The 24340-nt window shown below is 41.9% G+C and overlaps 1 protein-coding gene across 1 annotated transcript in view; it reads left to right on the top strand.

The window, feature by feature from the left end:
• Window positions 1-23167, top strand: part of NDFIP1 (Nedd4 family interacting protein 1) — a 56315-nt gene extending 33148 nt beyond the window's left edge. The window contains exons 4-8 of the mRNA XM_049786959.1: window positions 5250-5337; window positions 7907-8031; window positions 11561-11627; window positions 15430-15535; window positions 22142-23167. Coding sequence (XP_049642916.1) covers window positions 5250-5337; window positions 7907-8031; window positions 11561-11627; window positions 15430-15533 — 384 coding nt within the window. The 3' untranslated portion in view covers window positions 15534-15535; window positions 22142-23167. The remainder of the gene's footprint in view (window positions 1-5249; window positions 5338-7906; window positions 8032-11560; window positions 11628-15429; window positions 15536-22141) is intronic.
• Window positions 23168-24340: the final 1173 nt, after the last annotated feature.

Here is a 24340-nt window from a genome sequence, read left to right as displayed (position 1 = left end):
CATACATGATTGTGTTTGGGTTTCAGTCATAAAAGGAACACCACCCATCACCAGTGCAACATTCCCATCACCCAAGTCCCAAATCTCCCTCCTCCCCACCCAACCCCCGCCTGTACCCTAAACAGGCTCTACATTTCCCTCATACATTCTCAATATTAGGACAGTTCAAAATGTAGTTATTTCTCTAACTAAACTCATCACTCTTTGTGGTGAGCTTCCTGAGGTGAGCTGGAACTTCCAGCTCTTTTCTCTTTTGTGTCTGAAAATTATTATTACCAGGGTGTCTTTCATTTTTCTTAAAACCCATAGATGAGTGAGACCATTCTGCGTTTTTCTCTCTCTCTCTGACTTATTTCACTCAGCATAATAGATTCCATGTACATCCATGTATAGGAAAATTTCATGACTTCATCTCTCCTGACAGCTGCATAATATTCCATTGTGTATATGTACCACAGTTTCTTTAGCCATTCGTCTGTTGAAGGGCATCTTGGTTGTTTCCAGAGTCTTGCTATGGTAAATAGAGCTGCAATGAATATAGGTGTAAGGAAGGGGTTTTTGTATTGCATTTTTGTGTTCCTAGGGTATATTCCTAGGAGTGGTATAGCTGGATCGTATGGGAGCTCGATTTCCAGTTTTTGGAGGAATCTCCATATCGCTTTCCATAAAGGTTGAACTAGACAGCATTCCCACCAGCAGTGGATAAGAGTTCCTTTCTCTCCACATCCCCGCCAACACTGTTTATTCTCATTCTTTGTGATGTGTGCCATTCTCTGGGGTGTGAGGTGGTATCTCATCGTTGTTTTGATTTGCATCTCCCTGATGATTAGTGATGTGGAACATTTTTTCATGTGTCTTTTGGCCATGCGTATTTCTTCTTTGTCAAAGTGTCTGTTCATTTCTTCTCCCCATTTTTTGATGGGGTTAGATGCTTTTTTCTTGTAAAGTTCTGTCAGTGCCTTGTATATTTTGGAGATTAGCCCCTTATCTGATGGGTATTGGGTGAATAGTTTCTCCCACTCAGTGGGTGGCTCTTGTATCCTGGGCACTATTTCCTTTGAGGTGCAGAAGCTTCTCAGCTTAATATATTCCCATCTGTTAATCTCTGCTTTCACTTGCTTGGAGAGTGCAGTTTCCTCCTTGAAGATGCCTGTAATGTCCTGTAGTGGTTTGCCTATGTGCTGTTCTATATATCTTATGGTTTTGGGGCTGATATCGAGGTCTTTAATCCATTTGGATTTTACCTTTGTACATGATGTTAGCTGGGGGTCTAAGTTTAATTTTTTGCAAGTGGCTATCCAATTGTGCCAACACCACTTGTTGAAGAGGCTTTCCCTGCTCCATTTAGGATTTCCTGCTCCTTTATCAAAAATTAGATGGTTGTATCTCTGGGGAACATTTTCTGAGTATTCAAGCCTATTCCACTGATCTGAGGACCTATCTTTATTCCAATACCATGCTGTTTTGATAACTGTTGCTTTGTAGTACAATTTAAAGTTGGGAAAAGTAATTCCTCCCATATTCTTTTTCCCAATGATTGCTTTAGCTATTCGAGGGTGTTTATTGTGTGATTTTTATTTTTGTTGTTGTTTATGTTGTGTATTATATTGATAGATTTACGGATGTTAAACCATCCTTGCATTCCTGGGATGAAACCTACTTGATCAAAGTGAATGATCTTCTTGATGAGGCACTGGATCCTGCTCGCCAGGATTTTGTTGAGGATCTTTGCATCTGTGTTCATCAGGGATATTGGTCTGTAATTTTCTTTTTTGGCAGCATCTCTATCAGGTTTTGGTATTAAGGTGATGTTGGCTTCATAAAAGCTATTTGGAAGTATTCCTGTTTTTTCGATTTCATAAAAGAGCCTGGCCAGAATTGGTAGTAGTTCCTCTTGAAAGGTTTGAAAGAATTCATTCGTGAATCCATCAGGGCCTGGGCTTTTGTTTTTGGGTAAATTTTTGATTACAGTTTTAATTTCCTCAATAGTGATGGGGGTGTTTAGATATGCTACCTCTTCTTTATTCAACCGTGGAAGGTTATATGAGTTCAGAAATTTATCCATTTCTTCCAGGTTCTCATATTTAGTGGCATAGAGTTTCTCAAAGTATTCTCTGAATACCCTTTGAATCTCTGCAGTATCTGTAGTGATCTCCCCCTTTTCATTTCTAATACGCGTTATCAAGTTTCTCTCTTTCTTTTGCTTTGTGAGTTTTGCCAATGGTCTATCAATCTTGTTTATTTTTTCAAAGAACCAACTTCTGCTTTCGTTGATCTTTCGGATTGTTTTTTGGGTTTCCACTTCGTTGATTTCTGCTCTCAGCTTTGTTATTTCCTTCTGTCTCCCTATTTTTGGGTCCTTTTGTTGAGCACTTTCTAGTTCTATTAGCTGTGTCATTAAGCTACTCAGGTAAGCTCCTTCTTCCTTCCTGATGTGTGCTTGCAAAGCTATAAATTTTCCTCTCAGTACTGCTTTTGCTGTGTCCCATAAGTTCTGATAGTTTGTGTCTTTATTGTCATTTGTTTCCAGGAACCTTTTGATTTCCTCCTTGATTTCATCTCGGACCCACTGGTTATTGAGTATGAGGCTGTTTAACTTCCAGGTGTTAAATTTTTTCTTCTGTGTCCCTTTGCAGTTCACATCTAACTTCAGAGCCTTGTGGTCAGCAAAGGCAGCCTGCAAAATGTCTATCTTTTTTATTTTATGGAGGTATGTTTTATGTGCCAGCACATGATCTATCCTGGAGAATGATCCATGTACATTGGAAAAGAATGTGTATCCAGGTTTCTGAGGATAGAGTGCCCTATATATATCTACTAGGCCTCTTTCATCCATTTCTCTTTGCAGGTCTAGTATATTTTTGTTGGGTTTCCATTTGGTTGACCTATCAAGTGTTGACAAGCCTGTGTTGAGGTCTCCCACAATTATTGTGTTATTATTGATATCCTTCTTCAGATTTGTCAACAATTGTATTAAATACTTTGCTGGACCCTCATTCGGTGCGTATATGTTTAGGAGAGTGATTTCTTCTTGCTGTACAAATCCCTTGATTAGTACATAATATCCATCTTTGTCCCTTACAACTTTTCTGAGTATAAAGTTTGTGTCGTCTGATATTAGTATGGCCACCCCCGCTTTTTTAAGGGTGTTGTTTGCTTGAATGATTTTCCTCCAGCCTTTGATTTTGAGTCTATGTTTATTCTGACTATTCAGGTGAGTTTCTTGTAGACAGCAGAAGGTTGGCTTCAGTTTTTTGATCCATTTCGCCACTCTGTGCCTCTTAACTGGTGCATTTAGTCCATTGACATTGAGAGAAATAATTGTCATGGGATTTATTGCCATCTTTGTGTAGAAGTTTGGTGTGTTTTTTGTTCTGTCTTGTTTTTAGAGTAGATCTTTCAGTTTTTCTTTTAAGGCTGGTTTTGAGTCTGCAAAGATTTTGAGCTGTTGTTTATCTGTGAAGCCGTGTATACATCCGTCAAACCTGAAACTTAGTTTTGCTGGGTGCAATATTCTTGGCGAAGCATTTATTTCATTGAGTTTTGCCACTACGTCCCACCACTGCCTTCTGGCCTTGAGTGTTTCTGGTGACAGGTCTGCTGTAAATTTCAAGGATGCTCCGTGGAATGTAATTTCCCTTTTCGATCTTGCTGCTTGCAGTATTCTATCTCTATCGGTGGGTTTCATCATGGTGACTAGGATGTGTCTTGGGGTGTTTCTACTGGGGTCTTTTTTAGCTGGTACTCTTCGGGCATGCAGGATTTGGTCACATGTTTTCTTTAGCTCTGGTAGTTTCTCTGTGATGATGTTCTTAACCATTGATTCTTCCTGAAGATTTTCTTCTTGGGTCTCTGGAACTCCAATGATTCTGAAGTTGTTTCTGTTGAGCTTATCAAAGACTTCTATTTTCATCTTCTCATATTCTTTGAGTAAATTTTCCATTGTCTGATCATTTGATTTGAGGCTTTTTTCTAATCTCTTCTGCTGTGTAAAGTTGTTATGCATCTCGTCTTCTAAAGCACTAATTCTATTTTTTTTTTGGTTTTTGGGCCACACCCGGTGACGCTCAGGGGTTACTCCTGGCTATGCGCTCAGAAGTCGCTCCTGGCTTGGGGACCATATGGGACGCTGGGGGATCGAACCACGGTCCGTCTAGGCTAGCGCAGGCAAGGCAGGCACCTTACCTCTAGCGCCACCGCCCGGCCCCAGAACAAAAGATTTTATCTTTTTTAATTTGCTGAGTTCTATTCCAGAAAGTATATGTTCTATTTTATTTATTTATTTATTTTTGGTTTGGGGCCAGCTCAGAAATTGCTCCTGGCAGGCTCAGAGGACCATGTAGCATGCCAGATCGAACCTGGGTCTCGTCCCAGGTTGGCGTGTGCAAGGCAAACACCCTGCTGCTGTGCTATTGCTCCGGCCCCGAGTATATGTTTGATTTTAGTCATATGTTTATCTACTTTTACTGTGAAGAGTACTGCTATACCATGTATGCTTTAAAATTAAGTGTTTGATATATTCTTCTGGTAAATATCCAGGATTGGTATTGTTAAGTCTTAGGTATTTCTTTTTAGGAGGTTTTGTTTGTAGGGATCTCTATCCCATTTTTCACAGCACCTGCACAATTTACACTTTCTTTTTTTTTTTTTTTTTTTTGGTTTTTGGGCCACACCCGGCAGTGCTCAGGGGTCACTCCTGGCTGTCTGCTCAGAAATAGCTCCTGGCAGGCACGGGGGACCATATGGGACACCGGGATTTGAACCAACCACCTTTGGTTCTGGATCGGCTGCTTGCAAGGCAAACGCCCCTTTCCGGGCCCACAATTTACACTTTCACCAACAACCTTGCCTCCCCTGCCCCCCCTCCTCAGCATTTTTTGCTTTTCATTTTGATCTAGGCATTCTCAAAGCTATGTGGTGATAATATTTGGATATTTTGGCGTGGTTTTGTTTGAAGCCTCAACCCAGCAGTGCTCAGGAAACCATGCAGTGCTGAGACTGAAATTAGGGCTCCTGGATTTTGCAAAATCTGTGCTTTGCACCATTTCCCAGGCCTTCATTGTGATATGATTTGCGTTTCCCTAAAAAGTAATTTTGTTAATGTTCGATTTCCAATCAGAGCAATGTATTTTTTCCTATAGATATTCAGCTTTTATCCCTGTTTCTGTCTAGACGTCTTTCCTTTACCTGGAGTGAATTCTTTCTAAATGTACTTTTTTGTTTTTTGTTTTTATTCCCCTCTCATTTAGGATGATGATTTTGTGGGTCGGGATGATTTTGATGATGCAGACCAGCTGAGGATAGGAAATGACGGGATTTTCATGTTAACATTTTTCAGTAAGTATATATACCTAATAACAGAACCATTCTCCACAAATGGGAGTGCTTTGGGTTAAATGATTCTGATTGAAATAAAATAACTTCTTGAGCTACGCTAATACAAAAATGCTTTTTACTGAGATGTTCTGAACTTGATACCACTTTTATCTTGGCATCCTTTTTTTTTGTTTCTGTTTATAATAATGTACATATATATATATATGGTTGATATGGCATAGTGCATTTTCACGTGAGCTAAGACTCATCTTTCAGGTCTACAGGGCCTCTTAATGCCCAGTTCTTTTTTTTTTAATGCCCAATTCTTAATTGACTGCTAGTATAGAAATTAAATTTCTTTGAATTTTCTTTTATTTTCTTTTTGGTTTTTGGGCCACATCAAGTGGCATTCCTGGCTCTGTGCTCAGAAATTGCTCCTGGCAGATTCGGGGGACCATATGGGGTGCTGGGGATTGAACCTGGGCCCGTCCCGGGTCGTCCACATGCAAGGCAAAACACCCTATCACTGTGCTATCACTCTGGTCCACCTTTGAATTTTCCAAGTTTTGTTTTGTTTGTTGGTTTGGTTTGGTTTGGTTTGGTTTTTGGGCCACACCTGGTGGTTCTCAGGGCTTACTCCTGACTCTGTGCTCAGAGATCACTCCTAGAAGGCTCAGGGGACCATATGTGTTATTGGGGATTGAACCCTGGTCAGTTAAGTGCAAGGCAAGTGCCCTACCTACTGTACAGCCCCAGCCAAGATTCTGTTTTTTTTTTTTTTATTGTTTTGGTTTTTGGGTTTTTTTTGGGGGCGTCACACCCGGTGGCACTCAGGGGTTACTCCTGGCTCTGTGCTCAGAAATCGCTCCTGGCAAGCACGAGGGACTAGGACTAGGATTCGAACCACCATTCATCCTGGATCAGCTGCTTGCAAGGCAAATGCCCTACCGCTGTGCTCTCTCTCCAGCCCCCAAGATTCTGTTTCCTTTTTTATTTTTTTTTTTTGGTTTTTGGGTCACACCCAGCAGCGCTCAGAAGCTACTCCTGGCTCTATGCTTAGAAATCGCCCCTGGCTGGGCCAGGCGGTGGCGCTAAAGGTAAGGTGCCTGCCTTGCCTGCGCTAGCCTTGGACGGACCGCGGTTCGATCCCCCGGTGTCCCATATGGTCCCCCAAGCCAGGAGCAACTTCTGAGCACATAGCCAGGAGTAACCCCTGAGCGTTACCGGGTGTGGCCCAAAAACCAAAAAAAAAAAAAAAGAAATCGCCCCTGGCAGGCTCGGAGGACCATATGGGAGGCTGGGATTCGAACCACCGACCTTCTGCATGAGAGGCAAATGTCTTACCTCCATGCTATCTCTCCAGCCCCAATATTCTATTTCTTTTTTTGTTTGTTTGTTTTTTTTGTTTTTGTTTTGGGGCCACACCCGGTGGTGCTCAGGGGTTACTCCTGGCTATCTGCTCAGAAATAGCTCCTGGCAGGCACGGGGGACCATATGGGACTTCAGGATTCGAACCAACAACCTTAGGTCTTGGGTTGGCTGCTTGCAAGGCAAACGCTGCTGTGCTATCTCTTCAGCCCCAATCTATTTCTTTTTTTTTTTTTTTTTGGTTTTTGGGCCACACCCGGTAACGCTCAGGGGTTACTCCTGGCTATGCGCTCAGAAGTCGCTCCTGGCTTGGGGGACCATATGGGACGCCGGGGGATCGAACCGCGGTCCGTCTCCTAGGCTAGCGCAGGTAAGGCAGGCACCTTACCTCCAGCGCCACCGCCCGGCCCCCCCAATCTATTTCTTAACACATCAAAATCATCTTGATTTATTCTTCCTCATGTTAATTTTTATTTATCTTGTTACTTTCTAGTGTTAGAAGTGAATGATTTCTTCTATTTGGAATATTATAAAGTAAATCTAGTGTTTTTAGATAGAATAGGACATGTTGTAAGTATTAAAAATTCATAGATGCTACATTTGTACTCAGGAGGGCTAAGCTTAATTTCTGGTACCACATGGTCCTCAGATACTACCAGAAGGATGAACCCAGAGCACAGAATCAGCATTTGCTCCTGAGCACTGCTGCATCCAGGCATCAAAACAAAAACAAGCAAAAATTAATAAAAGCAGGAGGCAGAATGACGAGTCATTATTTGAGAGCTCTAACTTAGTGTTTATTCACTGATGTATAACTTAAATAGTAAAGGACACAAGTGGAATAAGTGTGTAGTAGAGTGCATATTAAGGCGTTTACAAAAGGACTAGCTGCAGGCATCACTGTGTCCCCAGCACCTGGTGTTGGAGAGGCTGTCATTGTATTTGCGTGAGGGAAGAAGATGGGGTTGTTTGTGGCGTGGGTTGAGAGCTGTGCCAAGCCAAGCCCAATCAGGGGTCTCAAACTCAATTTACCTGGGGGCCGCAGGAGGCAAAGTCGGGGTGATCCTTGAGTGCAAAGTTAGTAGTAAGCCTTGAACATTGGGGGATGTGACCCAAACAACTAAAACAAAAGAAGATTCCTCTAGGGCAGGGCTACAAAATGTTGTATGGAGGGTTTTGTAGAGATTTCAGCTTGCACTGACAGGTGTTCCCTCTCTTACAGTGGCATTCCTCTTCAACTGGATTGGCTTTTTCCTGTCGTTTTGCCTGACCACCTCGGCTGCAGGAAGGTATGGGGCCATCTCAGGATTCGGGCTCTCTCTAGTCAAGTGGATCCTCATTGTCAGGGTAAGTTGCACACCAGTGGATGGAGATTCATAGGGAGACAAGTTGGGTGACTTTGCGTATTTGAATTTTCAGTTTTTGGAACACTTACCATGATGTTTGGTCTATCTTTATTCTGGATTCATAAATTTGAACTAAGATCACTTAAAATTAATTTATTCGGGCCCAGAGAGATAGCACAGCAGCATTTGCCTTGCAAGCAGCCAATCCAGGACCAAAGGTGGCTGGTTCGAATCCCGGTGTCCCTTATGGTCCCCCGTGCCTGCCAGGAGCTATTTCTGAGCAGACAGCCAGGAATAACTCCTGAGCACCGCTGGGTGTGGCCCAAAAACCAAAAAAAAAAAAAAAAATTAATCATACAAGTTTTGTAGTCAAATACAGTGACTGATGAGGGACATTTTAAAACTTTGGAGAAAGGGTGGACTGGGGGCTGGTCACAGTCAGCAGTGTTCAGGGGACCAAACATGGTGCCTGGGGATTGAATCAGGGTTGGCTATGTGCACTATAAGTGTCTTAAACCCTGTACTGTCTCTCTGGCCCCTAGGACATTTTTTGTTTGTTTGTTTGTTTTTGTGTTTGTTTTTGGGCCACACCTGCCTTTGCTCAGGGGTGACTCCTGGCTGTCTGCTCAGAAATAGCTCCTGGCAGGCACGGGGGACCATATGGGACACCGGGATTCAAACCAACCACCTTTGGTCCTGGATCGGCTGCTTGCAAGGCAAACGCCACTGTGCTATCTCTCCGGGCCCCCCTAGGACATTTTTATATAGTTGTTCACCAGCAGCTTTCTCAGTTTTTAAAGTTTAGAATATATGTGTTTGTTCTAAAGGAAATTACTTTTAGAATAAAAGGGTATCTTGAATGTCTCATCAAAAGCAGACATTTCTCATTCTACTGATTTTATTTCAGCTTTCTTTTCCATCCTCCTCTCTGTTTTCTTTTTTCTAAACATTTATTTATTATGCTCTGGGCCACACCTGGCAGTGCTCAGGGGTTACTGCTAGCTCTATGCTCAGAAATCACTCCTGGTAGGTTTGGGCAGATGTGGGATGCTGGGAATCGAACCTGGGTCCATCCCGGGTCAGGCATGTGCAAGGCAAACGCCCTAACACTGTGCTATCACTTCAGCCCCTCTTTTCTTTTTTCTATTTCTTCTCCTTTACTCCCTTCCAGAATTGGTTTTTATTAATTAGCTTCATTGACTATTCCAGAATGTTATAGAAATGTTATGTTATAGTGGTAAAGCATTGGTCTTGTACATAGCCAAATCAGATTCTAGCCTTGTTTTGGTCTCCAGTTCCCAGAGTGCTCCCATGCACAGAATCAAGAGTATATCCTGAGCATTGCCCGTTTCCCCTCTCTCTCCTCCTCCCCAACAAAAATAAAAACAATTCTGGAAGCAAAACTATTTCATGTGCTACTCCATTTAGGAGGCCTTATTTCTATAGTAAGTTAAGAGAAATTCTCATGATTTGGGAGTTGCTAAATATAATAAAATGGAGGGATTTAAAATCATAGATTAATTATTTTTCAAGCATCTCTGATTTCATATATTTATTGCTGTTGTCTTATTTATAGATAAAAACCAATCTTTATCAGAAACTTGCACTGTAAACTAATTGACAGTATAGACTGACTTGTAAGATTTGTTTTGTTTTATTTTTATTTTTATACTTGCTCCAAAACAGTTGATATTTTTTAGGGTTTTAGGTTCCTTTGAGAACTTGATAAAAGGGTTTGGAGCTATAGGACATTTGCTTTGCACACCTAGTTTTTATCCCTAGTATCCCATATGGTCCCTAGGCACTGCCAAGACTGATTCCTGAGTGTAGAGGCAGAAGTAAGCCCTGAGCACTGCTAAATGTGACCCAGAAACCAAAAGAAAAAAATAAGTTTCGGATTTTTCTCTCTAGCTAATAGCATATTCATCTAAAACATGAATAGTTAGTTAAGAACTCAGTTACTGAGTCTGGAGTACAGCGGGTAGGGCACTTGTGTTGTATGTAACAGACTCCAATTCTGTCCCCAGCATTTCTATATGGTCTCCTGCGCACTGCCAGGAGTGACCCCTGAACATTTCTGGATGTGACCCAAAAACCGAACCAAAACAAAAATATCCCAATTCCTATAGAGGTTTTTCATTTCGTTTCCCAGATTTTAATTATTAATGTCCCAATTCCTAAAGAGGTTTTTCTTCCTTTTCCCAGATCTTAATTATTAATCTTATATATATATATATATATATGTCTGACTTAGGGAACAAGCATTAAGGCAGATTGGTTTCCCCTGAAGAGAAAGTCCTCTTGGGAGGCTTGTCGTGCCTTTGCTTTATGTATCAGTGGTGACCCCTGGTGTTCTCTGTCTGCCTCACTGTGCAGCCTCTTGTTCAGGGCTCAGCAGAAGAGAGAGAATGATATCTTCTCTAAGAAAAGGGAGACATAAGGAACCCTTGATTCCTTTTGGTCAAAATAACATGTACTAGTCCTTGAGAAAGGAAAAAGATTATCATGATCATAATATAAAGATAAAGTGTCTAAGGACAGCCTAATTGGAGATCAAAATTCAAGTTTATCAGAAAGGCCAACAATTGGCCTTAGTATACTGGGTAAGCAAAGTAAAATATTACAAAATGTATGTCATTTTTTTGCTCTGGAAGTGCTCAGGATCACTCTTGGGTCTATGCTCCCATTCCTGATGGGACTTGGGAGACCATATGTAGTACTGGAGATAGAACCCGGGTTTGCTGCCTGCCCTTTACTATATCTTTCTGGTCCCAGAACATACTTTTAAAGGGCTTCTATATTGTATGGGCAAGAAAATCAGTCTAAAAACAAAACAGAAAACAAGGTCGGCAAGATGGCTCAATGAGTGTCTGCTTTGCATGCAAGAAGTCTAGGCTCAATCCTCAGCATCACACACATGGTCCCCTGAGCTCTGCTGTGTGTGTCCCACAGCCATTCCCTGCACAGAACCATGGGTAGCCTCTTAGTTGCTGGGGTGGCCCAAAAGGGCAAGAGGAAAAGATAATTAGGAAGAACAACACTGAAGATTTGGCTCAGTGTGAAAGCTCAGGCCTCACAAGTACAAGGCTGATAGATTTCTTCCCCACTGTGTAAAATCAACAAATCCCTAATATCAGACTTAGGGCAACTTAAGAAATAAAAGGAGTCCCTAGTCCCCTATTTCCCTTCTCCCTCCTCCCTTACCTCCCCTTCCTCTCACCCTCTCTCTCCTCTCCCTCCTTTCTTCCTCTTCTCTCCTTCCCTTCTCCTTCTCCTCCTCCCCCTCTTGAAATAAAAAAAAAAAAAAAAGGAGTCCCTAAAGGTGAAAGCCGTCATATTTCAAGGTTGCTTTTCAATGAAAGGAACTACGTATGCATAGGGCATGATCTTTTTGAATCAGAAATAATTACTTTTTTTGGTAAGGACTGAATGACAACATGAATATAGAAAAATAAAATTTTTTGTTTTATATGCCCTTATGTTAAAAAAAAAAGGTTTCATCGCTAAGTTGTGTCTATTTTATTTTTCAGTTTTCCACCTATTTCCCTGGATATTTTGATGGTCAGTACTGGCTCTGGTGGGTGTTTCTGGTTTTAGGTAAGTACTTTGATCATAGACAAAGAAAAAAGGGGGGGGGTCATAGTGAATTTTAGAAGTAAAACTGCTTGTTTGTTTTTGGACCACGCCTGCCAATGCTCAGGAATTACTATGGCTCTGTGCACAGGAATTACTCCTTGGTGGTGCTTGGGAAATCATATGGGTTGCCAGGGATTGAACCTGGGTTAGTTGTGTTGTGTACAAGGCAGGTGCCCTTCATACCTGGTACACTATTCAGCCCCAAATAGAACTGCTTTTAATGACTTGTTTACTAAATTGTAATTAATAATAAGTACACTCGAATAACTTTCACTTTGATGGTAAAGTTGTCGTTTTCAGAGTAAAAATCAATTTAATAAAATGTGTCTTTGGGCCGGAGAGAAAACTTAACTCTCAGGCCAAGTGCATGCTTTGAATGGAGGAAGTCCAGGCTTCTGGACTTCACTGGGTATGGCCCCAAAACGAATAAATAAATTTATTTATATACATATAAATAAATAAATAAAGTGTCTTTTGATGGGTTAGGTTTTCTCTCACCCATTCATAAACACCTGGGTTCCCTTCTGAGTTACTGCCACAGACCTCCAGTTGCCTTCCTGTAAGGCCACGTGACCAGTGAACTACAGTGAATGTGTGGTCTATCCACCCATAAAAAATAGAAAACCGAACATTTATAGCCTCTCTAGACTTAACCTTGGCAAAAATTACTAGTAAGTTTAGAATTCTTTTTTTGTTTGTTTGTTTGTTTGTTTGTTTTGGCCACACCCAGCGACACTGAGGCATTACTTCTGGCACTACACTGAGAAATCACTCCTGGTTGGGGGACTTTATGGGATGCTGGGGATTGAAACCGAATTCATCCTGGGTCAGAGGCAAACGCCCTACCACTGTGCTATACCACTCTGGCCCAAAATATTTTCTTGGGTTCACACCCAGCAGCTCTCAGGGCTTACTCCTAGTTCTGTGCTAGCTCTGTGCTCAGAGATAACTCCTTGCCGGGGGTTGAATCTGAGCCAGCTCCATGCAAGGCAATTGCCCTACCCGCTGTACTATTGCTCCAGCCCTATAGAATTCTTTAGATCATTTTTGTTCAAATAATGCTTTTGCCCTGATGAAGGAATTCAAAAATTATTTTTAATGTACCAAGCATTATAGATTATTTGGATTTAAGATTACATTTTTTTTATTCCAAACATTTATGATAGAATATGAGGTCACCACCTAAACCAGTAGTATCTAAAGAACAGTAGCAGGGGTCTTGTGTTGCTATTAAAGATTTCTAACTGCCTCTCTTGTCACTTGTCCTGTCCATTGTTTAGCCCCAGTACTGTTAATGGGTCTGGCTAACACAGTGTAGATCCTGTGCCTGGTAGTTGCTTAATACATTCTGGCCTTGCCTGCTTTTCTGAGGCTCACAAAGCTATGCATTGAGGTTGAGTCTGTGAACCCTCCATGGCAATAACTCAGAAGGGAACCCAAGTGTTTATGAATGGGTTAGGAAAAACCTCCCACATTAAAGTCACCCATTATACCATTTCCCACCTCCTCTAATAGTAAAATAATAACGATAACTTTTAAAGTGGCCCTTAGGAGTTGCTTTGGAGGTTTAACTCAAAACTAGTGCCTCATTTAGTTTATTCTAAATTGGATCTTTAAAGAAAAACCCAGGCACATCCTAAATGGCCCAAGGATTAGCCATTAAATATTTTCAGGTTTCTTGTTGACAGCATAGATAATTTAAAGACATGGAATAGGCTGGTTTTCTTTCTATATTAAAATTTCATGGGAGATGAATTTATAATACTTGATAATTGATCAGTCTTACTCTTACTACTTACTAGTAAGCAAAATATGGTGAGATGTTGATTTACTTAGTGCCTTTGGGTCTGATGTTTGGCTCGTTTTTCATCTTCTCTTGCATAGGTAATTGAATATTTTTGGAGACTTTCCTTGAGAGAGTATGTCTGTGCAGCCTTCTCAAACTGACAGTTCATAAACCATCTAGCCTGTAGTTGTGGTTGGTTGATTCTACAGTTATTTAAAAAAGTCCCTCCCCCTTTTTTTGCGGGGGTGGGGTGGGCCACACCCATTGACGCTCAGGGGTTACTCCTGGCTATGCGCTCAGAAATTGCTCCTGGCCTGGGGGAACCATATGGTATGCTGAGAGATAGAACCAAGGTCCGTCCTAGATTATCGAGTGCAAGGTAAATGCCCTACCACTCACACACCCACTTCAGCCCCTCCCCCTCCTTTTTTTAACCGAGGATTTTACATGGAATTGGTTTTTGCTTTGTTTAAAAACTGCAATGTCCAGCAAAACCAGTTTATCTCCCCACAAGGATACCATCACTTAATTGTGGCTTAGCTTCGCATATAGGTTATTCGCTCTCTGTCTAAGAGACAGAGACAGATCTAAGACATCCTCCTCGACCCAGAGATTGAGGGGATGACCTCTGCTTTAGAGTCATTTGTTATTTTGGTGCCAAACAGGATGGTATTCACTGAGCTCAATGCTAATGACTCTTGGTTATTGCCAAAAGTTACTTTGATCTCAGTACAAAGAGTTTTCTGCTGCAGAGCATAAAAATGTGCTGGAGCAAATACAGCTGGTGTAGTGCATTTGCCTTGCACTGAATTGAACCAACTGGATTCAGTTCCCAGCATCCCATATTGTCAGGCCCTGAGCATAGATACAGGAGTAAGCTTGGAGCATGACCAATATGACCCTCAAACAAAACAGACCCTAAAAATGTCCAACAGAAAAGGAGTTGTGTAGAAAAGAGTAGGGAGCAAGTGAATGGAGAATACTAATAGGCACAGATCATTTTAGGGTTGTTAAAAATGTTCCAAAATACTATAGTTATAGTCATATAGTTCTTTGACTAAATTGAAATTCTGAGTCACATTATATAGGCAGACCTTCTGGTATATAAGTTATATGTCAATATCCTATGTCAATAGAAGTCTTTATTATAGCACTCATTACTTAAGAACTAATGAAGGAGGGGACCCCTAAAGCCAAGGATGTCCAAGCCATCATTGTATGGTGCTTGCCTTATACCTAGCAGCTCCTAGTTCCATGGCTGATTTCACATACCATCCTGAAGCACCTCCAGCAGAAAGCCCTGAGCACAACCGATGTGGCCCCAAAAACAAACCAAAGAGAGAAATGGAGATGGAACTCCTGAGAGGGAACCCTGATATCTGTACCCAGTGATGTGTACTCTATGGATTGGAGGGGAGTGTTTCAAGGACATTTATTTTTGGTTTATTTTTTTGGCTTGAGAAACTTTTATTTTTAAGAGTTCTTTCTCTTAGAATCTTTTTTTAATTTTGAGTTTTAATATTTTTTGAGTTGGGAACTATATACATTTGTACACAGAGCTCTGCAAAGGGCTCAGGGGCTTATGGAGTGACAAGGAAAAGAACCCCGATCGGATATGTGCAAGGCAAGTGCCCTCCCTGTTGTACCATTGCTCTGGCCCTTGAAATTAAATTTTTTTTTGGTTCTGAAGGTTGGTTTAGAAGATGATGCTTCTCAATAAGGGTTTCCAAATGTAATTGTTGTTGTGGGGGGCCCCATGTTGCTTTCATTTTCTTTTTATAACGATTAGTTTCTAAGTGTGCAAAAGAAACTTTCATTGGCTTTCAAGACTGTTTTATCACTGAGAAATTAGAAATGTGGCATGGAAAACCCATGTTTTTATATCTTAGCAGAAAATCAAGTCAAGAAGGGGAATTTCTGGGAAGGGGACTTGACATGGAAACTAAATTCATTGTTGACTTTTCTTTTTTCAATTAGGCTTTCTCCTGTTCTTCAGAGGATTTATCAATTATGCAAAAGTTCGGAAGATGCCAGAAACTTTCTCAAATCTTCCCAGGACCAGAGTTCTTTTTATTTATTAAAGGTATGAAGGGGAAAGCAAACTATTTAGGTCCACTGATGTCATGTGATATGTTGTAAGCTTCTCTTCAGATTTTTGAATTGGTGTCTGTTTTGGGATCTCACCTAGAAGTTCTTAGGATTTACTCCTGGGTCTCTATGTAGGGGTCAGTCCTGGTGGACTCGAAGATGCCAAGAATCAAACCTGAATCCACAGTATGCAAGGCACACCTGCTATACTATCGCTTTGGCCCTCAATTCAGATTTAAAGTAGCATATCTTTCCTGGCAGATCCTATAGAGAAACTGAGGATCACAGCCTTTGTCTTTTGACCCATCTCTAGTTAAGTAAGAGGGGTTTCTACTAAGAGCTGTTAAAAAGCTGCCCTGGAATAAACTTGTTTTTGTTTTGTTTTTGTTTTGGGGCCACACCCAGTGGTACTCAGGGAGTTACTCCTGGCTCTGCGCTCAGAAATTGCGCCGGGCTTGGGGGACCATATAGGATGTCGAGGTTTTCACTCGTGTCCATTCTGGATCAGCTGCATGCAAGGCAAACACTTTAGCACTTTGATACCACTCCAGCCTCTGAAACTTGGTTTTGTGATTGGAGACTGCAGAAGAGGCCAGGAAGGGGCAGGGAACTGATCTAACTCTCAGGACTCTTGAGTTCTGCATACTTGAAGACCCTGTTTGTTTTTGCACTTTTAAGAAGGATCCAGGCAGGAACTTCCGTTGCTTCTGACAAGTCAGGGTGACTTTTCTACCATCTTCCTTTGGAGTCACATCCTGATGTTACTGGTCACATCCACTCACACCCCTGACTGTGAAGAGGGTCAGATCAAGGAAAGGAAGATGAGAAGGAACCTTTCCTAATCTAGAAAAGGACTATGTCCTGCTGAGGTGCGTCCATTCACATGTCCTCAGAGCCTGGCTCCACTTTCCGTCAGTATCTACAGAAAAGGAAAAGATGTAGTGGAGGGAGATGTTTAAGTTTAAGATGGTTTAAAACATCTGCCTCACCTGTGCAAGCTCCTAGTTTGATTCCTCATATAGCACCCCTCAGCCCTTCCCCAACATTAGCAGCTGTGGCCCCAGATTTCCCAGCCTCCTGAAAGTGACACCTATAAAAAAAATTGTGGCACTGAAGACAGAGTATAGCAGGACAGGTGGGACCCAGGTTTGAAAACCTGCGCCACTTACGGTCCCCTAATCTTGATCACTCTGCTATATAAGGTCCATAGTTTCCTGTCTCGGTTTTGCCCTACATTCTGCCTTGAATGTTTCAGAAATTTTTCCCTAGCCTACCCAAAATCAACTCATTGAAATCCTATCTCTTATCTAAGATTAGTCTCCAACTGGTCTATCCCCTGGGTATTGCTTTGAGACTCTCAGCCATGATACACTGTCCTCAAGAAACATTTTTTATTTGAGAGTTTTTTGGGGAACTACACCTGGCAGTGCTTGGCGTTTCCTCCTGACTGTGTACTCCTCACTACTCTTGGAAGTGATGCAGGGACTATATAGGGCGTCAGGAATCAAACCTGGGTTGGCCACATACATGTAAGGCAAACACCCTACCCACTGTGTATCTCTTTGGCACCCTGTTCTCAAGAATTTTAATGAACAAAGATGAAGTCCAAGCAGTTTGTGAGATCTTATTACCTGAGAATTCTCACCCTGGGGAACTCTTCTTTCCTATCTCCATCTCTGCCACACATCTCTGCCATACCTGGGCGTGCTCAGGATTTATTCTTGGTGGTCTAGGGAAATTGAAGCCAGGGATTCAGCTCAGGTTGACCATGTGCACTATCACTCTGTCCTAGCATTGAAAGTTTTAAGAAGGGGCTGGAGAGATAGCATGGAGGTAAGGCGTTTGCCTTTCATGCATAAGGACGGTGGTTCAGATCCCGGCATCCCACATGGTCCCCCGAGCCTGCCAGGGGCGATTTCTGAGCATGGAGCCAGGAGAAACCCCTGAGCGCTGCCAGGTGTGACCAAAAATAAAAACAAAACAAAACAACAAAAAAAAAATCAAAAAAAAGAAAGTTTTAAGAAATGAAATAATATGAGAACTGGGGCCGGCGAGGTGGCGCTAGAGGTAAGGTGTCTGCCTTGCAAGCGCTAGCCAAGGATCAGGACCGTGGTTCGATCCCCCGGCGTCCCATATGGTCCCTCCAAGCCAGGGGCAATTTCTGAGCCTTAGCCAGGAGTAACCCCTGAGCATTAAATGTGTGTGGCCCGAAAAACCAAAAAAAAAAAAAAGAAATAATATGAGAACTGGAGTGGCCAGAACAAATAGCACAGGCTAGTATATTTGCCTTGCACACGACCAACCTGATTGCATCACTGGCATCCTACATGGTCCCCTGAGCACCACTAGGAGTAATTCCTGAACATCACTGGTCTGGAAACACCCCCTCCCCCCAAAAAGTGGACCAGAGGTATGGTTTACTGGGAGGGTACTTAACATAAATCAGATAGTGTAATTAAATCTACTTTCAGGGACTGGAGAGATGACACAGTGGTAGAACATTTGCCTTGTATGTGACTGACTCAGAAGGAACCCAGTTCGATTCCCAGCTTCCCATACGGTCCCCCAGCCTGCCAGGGGCGATTTCTGAGTGCAGAGCCAGGAGTGACCCCTGAGCACTGCTGGGTGTGCCTCAAAACCAATCAGTGAATCAATGAACAAAGTTTAAAAAAAAAAAAGATAAAAAATAAATCTACTTCCACAAGTAACAGTCTATAGGGTAATAAGTGGGTTTAGATATATTCATAATGTGGGATATCCATAAAGTACTTACTTTCTGAGGAGTGGGAGTCATGGCCAACAGTGCTGGGGCTACTCATTCAAGGGGTACCATGCAGTGGTGGGGATGAACTTGGGGCTCCCACAATCAGAGTATGAGTCCTTTGACCCATCTCCTAGCACACCAAAACAATTTGTTGTTGTTTTTGGGTCCTACCCGGCGGCACTCAGGGATTGGTTACTCCTGGCTCTGCAATCAAAAATCACTCCTGGCAGGCTCAGGAGACCATATGGGATGCCGGGAATCGAACCATCATCTGTCCTGGGTCAGCTGCATGCAAGAAAACACCCTACTGTTGTGCTATTGCTCCAGCCACAACAATTTTTTCATAACCAGCTCCCTTAGAGATTGAATTTAGAAAAAGGCATTTCTTCTAAAAATTATAGAATGCAGAAGAAGAGCATGTATGAAAGTTTGTTTTATCAGGGGAGAGTATATTTGAAGGACTCATCATGGGCCTGTAAACTGGTCCATGGATTTAAGCCCCTGCTTAGTCTGTTACAGTTTCAAGGCTGTGATTTCACATCCAGTCCTATCAGGGCGCTGAACTGCTCCTGATGGCCCTGTGGCGGATACCTGAGAAATTCATGTAGTGGGGGCTTTCCTTTTTCCCTGTCTCCTGATTTTGGCCTTACATGGTGTTTATTCCTAGCTCTGTACTCAGGAATTTCTCCTGGCAGTGCTTGTTGGACCATATGGGTTTGAACAAGACTGAAGCCCAGCTCACTGTATTCTCTCTCCAGCCCTAGGCTGGGAAGTTTTAGATGCACCTAAGGCAAATCTGAGGTTCCAAGCTCAATAATGAACATGTGTTTCAGTGATTGGACCATCCTACCACCTGGTCTCCCTGGAGGAAAAAAAAAAAAACATTTTATGAATTAAAAAAGTTTTAAAATCAGGGGTGGATGCTGGAGCAGATGGGACATTTACCTTGTACACAGCCAACCTGGATTCAGCCTCTGGTATCCTATATGGCCCCCCAAGCTTGCCAGGAGTAATTTCTGAGTGCAGAGCCAGTAGTAAGCCCTGAGCGATGCCAGATATAGCCCAAAAACTGACACAAAAAATATAAAAATAATTTAAAGGATTTTGATCTGGACCAGAGATAGTACAGGGGTTTGGGTGCTTGCCTGACTGCTGCCAGGGGTAACTCTGGAGTACTTGTGGTTAGGTCTTACTTTTTGTTTGTTTGTTTGTTTGTTTGTTTTGGTTTTGGGTCACACCTGGCAGTGCTCAGGGGTTTCTCCTGGCTGTATGTTCAGAAATCGTTCCTGGCAGGCTCGGGGGACCATATGGGATGCTGGGATTCAAACCAATGACCTTCTGTATGAAAGGCAAACAAATGCCTTACCTCCATGCTATCTCTCCAGCCCCGAGGTCTTACTTTTTATTGAAGAATAGCACTGAGATTAAATTGAGGAATAGCAACAGGGATCCTCTGTTCCCTGTGGAAAATGGGTCTCAGGCTCTCGAATGGAACTGAGATCACAGCTCTGACTAGTCTCTTTATCCTTTGTGCAGGAGGAATTTAGCTGGTCAGGGCTCACACACCTTCCTCTGGTCACTTCTCCAATAGAACCAATATAGGTGCCATGGAGAGAAAGCCAGCATGTCTTGCTTCCCTTGCCATTGTCTGGCTTCATCTTCTGAATTCGAACCCATTCCTGACTTGCCCAGAGGAGATAGGGTTCTAAATTAAGGGTTTAGGGACAAAGAACGCCATTTAGATTGCTGATGGCTTCCTTGATGGCTTGTAGTCTTCCCAGAAGAATATCCCCAGAGGAAACCTAAAATCCATGGGGCAGCAGTTCCTGTGTCTGTTGAAAGGGGCATCAGCTCCCCAGCAGAGGAAATCTCCCTTAGCATTATTTGAAGATCCATGTGAGAAGCCTTCATGGAAAGGATGAGTTTTTTTTTTTCTCTTCTGTCAGACCCTTTTGCCCTCTTGCAGGGAGATGTTATCAAAGATAGCTATAAGTTTAGGCTTTTGCCACATGACATAGGTAGACAATTTTATAAAGATCTTGACCATACTGGAAAAATGAATTAATTCCCATGTTACACTAAGACTTGGCATTTCAACTGGAAAAGTGTATCAGAATAATGACTCATAATTCAGATTACCTCAAGTATATTACAAACATAAACCCACCAAACTTTGATATCTTTTCTAAAGACCCCTTTCTAAACAGCCAAAGCAGATGCTGAAAATTCTTACCATGGAGGAGCTCAAGTTCTCTCTCTTTTTTTTGTTTTTGTTCTTGTTCTTGATTTTGGGCCACACCCAGCGGTGCTCAGGGTTATGGGACTCCAGGATTCGAACCAACCACCTTAGGTCCTGGGTCGGCTGCTTGCAAGGCAAACACCGCTGTGCTATCTCTCAGCCCCTCAAGTTCTCTTTTGAAGAACTGAGTGAAGCTTTTGCCTTAAAAAAAAAAAAAAGTAAGAACAAAAACAGAGGGACCAGAGAGATAGTATAGTGAATAGGGTACTTGCCTTGCACTCAGCCTATCCAGGTTCAATACCTAACATCCCCTATGACCCCCTGAGCACTACCAGGAGTGATTCCTGAGTGCAGAGCTAGGTGTGGTTTGAAGACCAAAAAGAAATGTAGGGCTGCAGAGATAATAGGCTATAGTACTTTCTTTGCATAAAGGACACCCAAAATCAGTCTGGCCTTGCCTGGGAATAACACAAAGCTAGGATATCCCCTGAGCACCATGAGGTGTATAAGGCCCTGCATTTGGTCCCCAACCCCACATGCTACTGCACCTCTGGGTGTGCCTAGTGGCCTCCAAGCACCAGCAGGCCAGGCTCAATGAAGAATGACCCTGGGCCCTGAATACTGTCAGTTGCAGCTCCTGTTTGAAAAAGGAAGGGCCAGTACCACCACGTAGTAGTTTCTCAGCAATTCCCTTCTCAGTGGCTGTTCCTCTTTTGCTGTGCTAATAGCATGTAACTTAGTTCTTTTACTCAAGTTATTTTCATGATTACTAAAATAGTTTACTTTGGTGTTGCTGAAATGGCATTTTTTGCAAAATATATTGTTATCTTGAATTTTTTTATTTGTTATGCATATTTCTTCCATAAAAGTAGTTCCAGGATTATCTTCTGTTTTTTAGCTACATATGCCACAAATGCTTGGTTTTAAAAAATCATTTGTGAGGGGCCGGAGAGATAGCATGGAGGTAAGGCGTTTACCTTTCATGCAGAAGGTCATCAGTTCGAATCCTGGCGTCCCATATGGTCCCCTGTGCCGGTCAGGAGCAATTTCTGAGCACAGAGCCAGGAAAAACCCCTGAGCACTGCCGGGTGTGACCCAAAAAAAAAAAAAATTTGTGCTGTCTGAGTTGACAGTCATTTTTAAACCTGGCTGTGCTCCGAATATAGTGTGGATCATTTGACACCCTATCAAGACACTCCCTTCTATGCGAGCTGACAGAATCGACAGGGTAGACACATCACTTCACATAGATGTGGAAAAATCATGTTTCCTTGGATCCTCATTGCTGTTAAAGGTTGAAGTGTGGAGTGAAGGGCAAATTACTTGTATTTCATTCTTCATTGAGGAGGTTTAGAGAAAATCTCCTGACAGTAAGAATTTTCAAGTATTCCGGTTTCTCGTAGACCTAGAATGCCTGAAAATTAAGAGCCAAAGTGTCATGTTTACTGAAAGGTGTGATGTCAGTGGAAAGTTAATCTCAATGCTGGGTTACAAGGGACTCATGTCTTCAAACATCCTGCCGCCTTTTGTGGCGACATCCTCTTTGCCAAAATAAAAAGTTAACTCGAGTTTCAATATTCAATGTCCTTTTCTGGCAGATGTTGTCTGGCCTGGACCTTCCTGTGTGTATGAATTCTCTCTCAAGAAGCACGGGAACACCTGCAGGAAGCAAACGAATCAAGATGCAGAACACAGAGGAGTAACCTGCTTTAAAAAATAATAATAAAGTACTGTTGAAAACTATCATTTCTCTCTATTTGTTCCTAGGTGTAAAATTTTAATAGTTAACGCAGAATTCTGTAATCATTGAATCATAGTGGTTAATGTTTGAAAAAGCTCTCGCAATCAAGTCTGTGATGTATTAATAATAATGCCTTATCGTTTGTAGTCATTTTAACTAGCATGAGCCTTGTCCCTGTAGTCAGTAGGGGGCAGTCTTGCTTTACTCATCTTCCATCTCAGCAAGAAATTGGAGTTCAGTATTTTAGTGTAAGATATGTAGAGTGCTGGCTGTTTGAAAGGGGTCTTCTCCAAAGTTAAAACTTTTTTTCTGACTGCAATTTCTGCACATCCTTCATACTTGCTGTTAAAATTAACCTAGAAGTTAATTTAGTTATACTGTGAACACCTGGAGACAAAAAACATAGTGCAAAATACATTTAAAGTGTGGTCAAGAGTATGTTCTTAATTGGTAAGTAATAAGCATTGATTATTTTTTTAATTTTATAGCCTCTGTTTGTTTTGCAGTACCAGTTCTGTGTTGTGTACCTAAGGGGTTTTAAAGGTGTTATCACTAAAATAGAAAGGACAGTGACAAATGCAGCTTAAATGCTAAAAGATAACCTTCAAACCTTTCTGTCGGATCAGAGTTCCAACTCCCTTTTTTTCTCTTTTGTCTCCTGATGGGAGGGCATTAGGTACTGGGAGCAAAGGAAGAATTAGTTTGGAATCTTTGAGACTATCCCTAACATCCTGTATGACTTGCTTTTTACAGTGTGTTAGCAGAAACCCATGTGTTATCAATGTAGACTGATGTGCTTTCTGCCAAGTGGTAACTCACCTTGGTTTGCTATGTTAAAACTGTAAATACAACAGAACATTAATAAACGTCTCTTGTGTAGCAACTTTTGCTATAGATTCAGTGTGTATTTTTTTGATTTGCATTGTTGTTAGTTTATTTTTTTTCTTCTCTAGTCTAGTTTCATACATATGGAATCATACATTCTCATTCAGTAAATATTTTAAAACTTGGACGTGAAGTTCCTTTCCTATCATATTCCCCAAAAACATACCTCCCCCCCAAAAAAACTCCCAAAACATTGGTGCTTCAGGGCTGGAGAGATAGCATGGAGGTAAACCATTTGCCTTGCATGCAGAAGGTTGGTGGTTCGAATCCCGGCATCCCATATGGTCCCCTGAGCCTGCCAAGTGTGATTTCTGTCCATAGAGCCAGGAGTGACCCCAAAACAAACAAAAAAAAAATTGGTGCTCCAAAGGATAATGGGCTAAACTGGGAGAAGTTGTAGAAACATTTAAATCATTGTGACGTAAATCGGACCTGTAAATCATCAGTCATGCCACAAATTTTAACGTAATCTTTTTTTTTTTTTTTTTTTTTTTGTGGTTTTTGGGTCACACCCAGCAGTGCTCAAGGGTTTTTCCTGGCTCCAGGCTCAGAAATTGCTCCTGGCATGCACGGGGGACCATATGGGATGCCGGGATTCGAACCGATGACCTTGTGCATGAAAGGTAAATGCCTTACCTCCATGCTATCTCTCCGGCCCCACAAATTTTAACGTGATCTTAATTGATTTACTTGGAATACTTTGTGCGGGTTCCCTGCATTTGCTCATTCTTTTCAGCTTCAACAGAAGGAAACACCCAGTGGAGGCGAAAGATAATCCTCACTCAGTTTCTGTTCTTTCAGCTGTGTTAAGAGACCACTGGTTCTTGTAAGCACTTTTTTCCTTCTTTCCCTTATTCAAATAAAATACCAGGAACAAAATTGCAGCAGGATGGTAAAATAATTCCATAAATCGGCATTACTGTAGCTGTTCATTAATCTTCTACCTGTGGACAGCAGGATCCGCTTAGGAACTGAAGTGTCAGTTTTTCATCTGAAATTCTGCTCAAGCACAGTTAATGGTCATTCTAACTAGCCTATTGATTCTTCTAAGTAAGCTATCATATATTTTTAATCAAAAGTCATAGTTTGCAACAGCCAAATGGGGTTTTACAGAGCCTCAGAAGACTACAGGGACTAGATGATACCAACAACAGTTAAGGTGTTTTTATAA

This window comes from Suncus etruscus, chromosome 14, assembly GCF_024139225.1.
Source record: "Suncus etruscus isolate mSunEtr1 chromosome 14, mSunEtr1.pri.cur, whole genome shotgun sequence".
Classification (NCBI taxonomy): Eukaryota; Metazoa; Chordata; class Mammalia; order Eulipotyphla; family Soricidae; genus Suncus; species Suncus etruscus.
This window is presented reverse-complemented; position numbering and strand designations above follow the sequence as displayed.